Here is a 3,974-nt window from a genome sequence, read left to right on the forward strand (position 1 = left end):
GGATCGAACATTATTTTCCTTCGAAAAAAGATGATTTTTAGTGAAAATTAGCTTTTTAATAATTTTTATCTCAGAAGATATCTATTCCATTTAAATACCGCTTAAAACCACCAAAATTAAAGCTTCCTTCAATGTCCTTTCAGCCGATTTTGACTCTATACGAAATAACGCACTTAATAATTAAATAAATTAATTTAAAAAATTGGACCCTACTGTATAAATATTTAAAAGCAGCATAAAAAACAAATTTTTGGTGGTGTAAAAAGGCAAGAGGGTGAAATATATTTTTAAAGTGCTTAATAATAAATATGTGGAATTGTTTTTTTTTTTTTTTTTAATTTCAATCTGTAAGAAATATTTTCGTTATTTTTTTTAAATTTAAAAATAATTACTGAGTGTGTTGGACTGCTGCTTCGGACAATTTGTGCCTTTTAGCGAGAGCATTTTGTTTAACCTTTAAGCTGGACCTCCATTATAAGCGTAGTCAGCCTTATTGTGCATAACTAGAGTATCATCCACGAAGTAAAACGAATCTGATCGTGTTTCAAAAGGATTATTTATCATTTCTTGCACTGTAACAAATGTGTGCCACTTAGCAAAAAAAGAAACTGATTTGTATGGTTCTTACACACCAAAGTCCATTCTGGAAATTTCAATCTCAAAATATTTCTAACAAGGATACAATAGTAGCCCTTGTCATGAGCCGTGATGTGTAAGACCATTTAGAATTAAGTAAATCATGCAAAAACTTTCTAAATCATTCTTAAACAAGATAAAGAATAGAATAAAATGCTTTACCTAGTTCGGGTGCCAACGTAGGGAATTCATAAATGTGTTCGCATGTATTTCGGGAATGTGGTATACAAAATCCAAATTCAAAATCGAAAGTTTTCAATAACTTATCTCTAAAGAAATGACGTTCAATCATTCGAAATCTATTCACAGGTCTTGATCCCACTGTGAATTCAACACTATAAAAAGAACATTTTAAATTGAACCACTTGACCTAAATAAACAAAGAACTTACGTGGCACCAACAGTCTTCAATTTTAAAAATTGTGGTGTAAATTGATACCGAACAAAACGTCCAGCATTCAAATCCACTGCTTCCTCATTGTCCTGTGGATCTTTATTGTCTGGATTTGAGTCTTGATTATTACTTTCAACTGTAGGTTTTGCAATTTCAAATAATACGGCACCACTTTCCAAATCGCGTATTTTAAATCTGGTAAAGTCTATTTCATAAATATTTGCATCTGGTGAACACAAATAATGATCTGCGATTTTTGTTAGCCTAAGAACATCCTCTGGTGTTATTTTCTCATTTTGTATTTCATCCGTAACTTCATCTCGCGATTTTGTTTGTACAGATCCACGACTATTACTCACACAACTCATTTTAACAAATTTTAATTGATATTTTCATGCATTTAATTCAAAACATAAAATTAAAATAATTCGAATATTGTAAACTCCTAACAATTCTCAAGCTTTAATTTTTGTATTGGAATGTGGAATATTCACGATGAGTTAAGTATCGACATGCGAGGTATCTCTTTTCCACTTTTATCGTAGTATCTAAATAAAGATAAAATATAGTAAATTTGACGTATCATTTTATACAAATAGTGCGTAACGAGTAGATAATAATCCATTGACAGTTCAAATTCGGAATAAATCGATGACATTAAAATTAAGGAGGTTGAAGAAATTGGGCTGCTTTATTTATACATCTGTCATTAAAATCCTTTATTCAGTAATTGTTGGAATCTTCTGCAGATTAAATTCCATAAATAAAACTACTCTTATATAAATATCATGTATAAGAGCATTATAAGTTGGATCTAAATTTAGAAATCTTATAATCACCAGTTGATGACGTAGAACCTCCCTTGGTAGAATTAGACAAGGTATGCTCGATGTAGGACGAGTTTTGGTTCAGTAGGTGCATGTATCTAATCGATGCCATTTTAGCTTTTCCCCGCTTCTTGATTCAAATGTTGTAAAAAACATGAATACGTTTGTGTGAACAATCCTTGTGTGAAAAATAGTTCCTGACAATGAATAAAAAATTAATGATAAATGAAAAATTCAGATTTAGATGTTCAAAATACTTCTATACAAAAGTAACAAAATGCAATACACTCCTTGTTCGGTAGGACCTATAAATGTATACAAAACATACTCAGCGCCTACACTATAAATAAATAAGCAATATGGCGCTGACTGAGAACCGTGCAAAAGAATGAGAGAATGTCCCCATCCTACTCCTACCTACAAAAGAGCATACCTTGTCTAGTTCTACCAAGTACCAAGGAACCTCCTTAAAAATAATTATCTCTACTGACATAAACACTTCATCAAAATTTAACACCAAACACTTTTTATTGTAAAATTACGTGGCTGAAAAAAGTCAAAAAATCAAAAAATGTTGAAATACAGCATATTTTTTCTTATTTTAAACTGTATTTGTCAAAGTTATGGATATTTTATCACTGTGGATGCACATGCCGAAGAATGTTTCCATGATCGAGTAGAAACCGGCACCAAAATGGGTAAGAAAATTTTTAGGTTCAATTTTTTCTATCTGAATAATAAATGGCACTAACTAAGCATGAATAATTTTTATATAATAGGTTTGATGTTCGAAATTGCTGAAGGTGGATTTTTGGATATAGATGTACGTATAATTGGTCCCGATCAAAAGATTATATACCAAGGGGAACGTGAGACATCTGGAAAATATACTTTTGCTGCTCATGCAACGGGAGTTTATACTTATTGTTTCTCAAATCAAATGTCTACCATGACTCCAAAGGTACAAATTTGAAATAACTCATTATTTATAAAAAATTAGATCTGTTCCGTTCACGTATAGAGCCCTAAAATTTAAGGATCCTAAAACATCATGAATTGCAGGGCTCTGTATTACTATAATTCAGTTAACATGTCTAAATTTTATTGAAACTTCAGAATTTTCGATATAATTCTAAATACGTTTATATTTCAGGTTGTTATGTTTAATTTGGAAGTCGGTGATGCACCGAAAGAGGCTGAAGCTGCAGCTGCTGATGGTGACGCACAAAGTAATCATTCAAAACTCGAAGAAATGATAAAACAATTATCCGGCCAATTGACTGGTGTGAAACACGAACAAGAATACATGCAAGTACGTGATCGTATTCATCGTGCCATTAACGAAAATACAAATTCACGTGTTGTGATGTGGTCATTCTTTGAAGCTGCTGTGCTTGTTGCAATGACCGTTGGTCAAGTATACTATCTTAAACGATTTTTCGAAGTACGAAGGGTAGTGTGAATTATTTTTTAGTGTGCAATATTTGTACGAATATCAAATCCTTTTGTAAATTATTTAATAAAATTGTTTTCATAATTTTTATTCTTGTTTTATTATTTGATAGACTCGATAGCTCTTCACCTGCGATAAATTGGCGATTTAGGATCGACTAAAATCATATACGAAGAGGTTAATTTATTATATCTATATCGTCTGTCCGTCCGTCCGTCTGTGGGCATGATAACTCAAAAACGAATAAAGATATCGAGCAGAATTTTTTACAGCGTGCTCAGGACGTAAAAAGTGAGGCCGAGTTCGTAAATGAGCAACATAGGTCAATTGGGTCTTGACCTAATAGGATCTTGTAAACCGTTAGAGATAGAACAAAAGTTTAAATGTAAAAAATATTTATTATCAAAAAATAAACAACTGTTTGAAACATTTTTTCGTAAACATCACTGTTAACCCGTGAGGGCGCAAATTATTCGTAAATTGAATAGTGTGTATTATATAAATTGTATATGTATGTGCAATGTGATAGGATAATGGATAATCAACACTATTCATGCATGGTATTTCAACAATTAACTCAGTCAATTGTTTGTTTTCACTTATTTTCTATTGAATTTAATGCTCTCTATGAACGTATTTCGAAAAGTAGGTGAGAACGATTGTC

The 3,974-nt window shown here is 31.6% G+C and overlaps 2 protein-coding genes across 2 annotated transcripts; one reads left to right on the forward strand and one right to left on the reverse strand.

Moving 5' to 3' along the window:
* Positions 1 to 241: 241 nt before the first annotated feature.
* On the reverse strand, positions 242 to 1,546 carry LOC123299573 (protein unc-119 homolog). Its single transcript, XM_044881814.1, has 3 exons — positions 1,028 to 1,546; positions 799 to 971; positions 242 to 572 (listed from the first exon to the last, which is right to left on the reverse strand). Exons 1-3 carry the CDS (start codon positions 1,396 to 1,398, stop codon positions 457 to 459), a joined length of 660 nt encoding a protein of 219 aa, XP_044737749.1. The 5' UTR covers positions 1,399 to 1,546; the 3' UTR covers positions 242 to 456.
* An 834-nt stretch (positions 1,547 to 2,380) lies between these two features.
* On the forward strand, positions 2,381 to 3,400 carry LOC123300482 (transmembrane emp24 domain-containing protein 2). The gene is made up of 3 exons (XM_044883065.1): positions 2,381 to 2,555; positions 2,637 to 2,818; positions 3,011 to 3,400. The coding sequence occupies exons 1-3, from the start codon at positions 2,429 to 2,431 to the stop codon at positions 3,317 to 3,319; spliced, it is 618 nt and encodes a 205-aa protein (XP_044739000.1). The 5' UTR covers positions 2,381 to 2,428; the 3' UTR covers positions 3,320 to 3,400.
* Positions 3,401 to 3,974: the final 574 nt, after the last annotated feature.

This window comes from Chrysoperla carnea, chromosome 5 (genome assembly GCF_905475395.1).
Source record: "Chrysoperla carnea chromosome 5, inChrCarn1.1, whole genome shotgun sequence".
Classification (NCBI taxonomy): Eukaryota; Metazoa; Arthropoda; class Insecta; order Neuroptera; family Chrysopidae; genus Chrysoperla; species Chrysoperla carnea.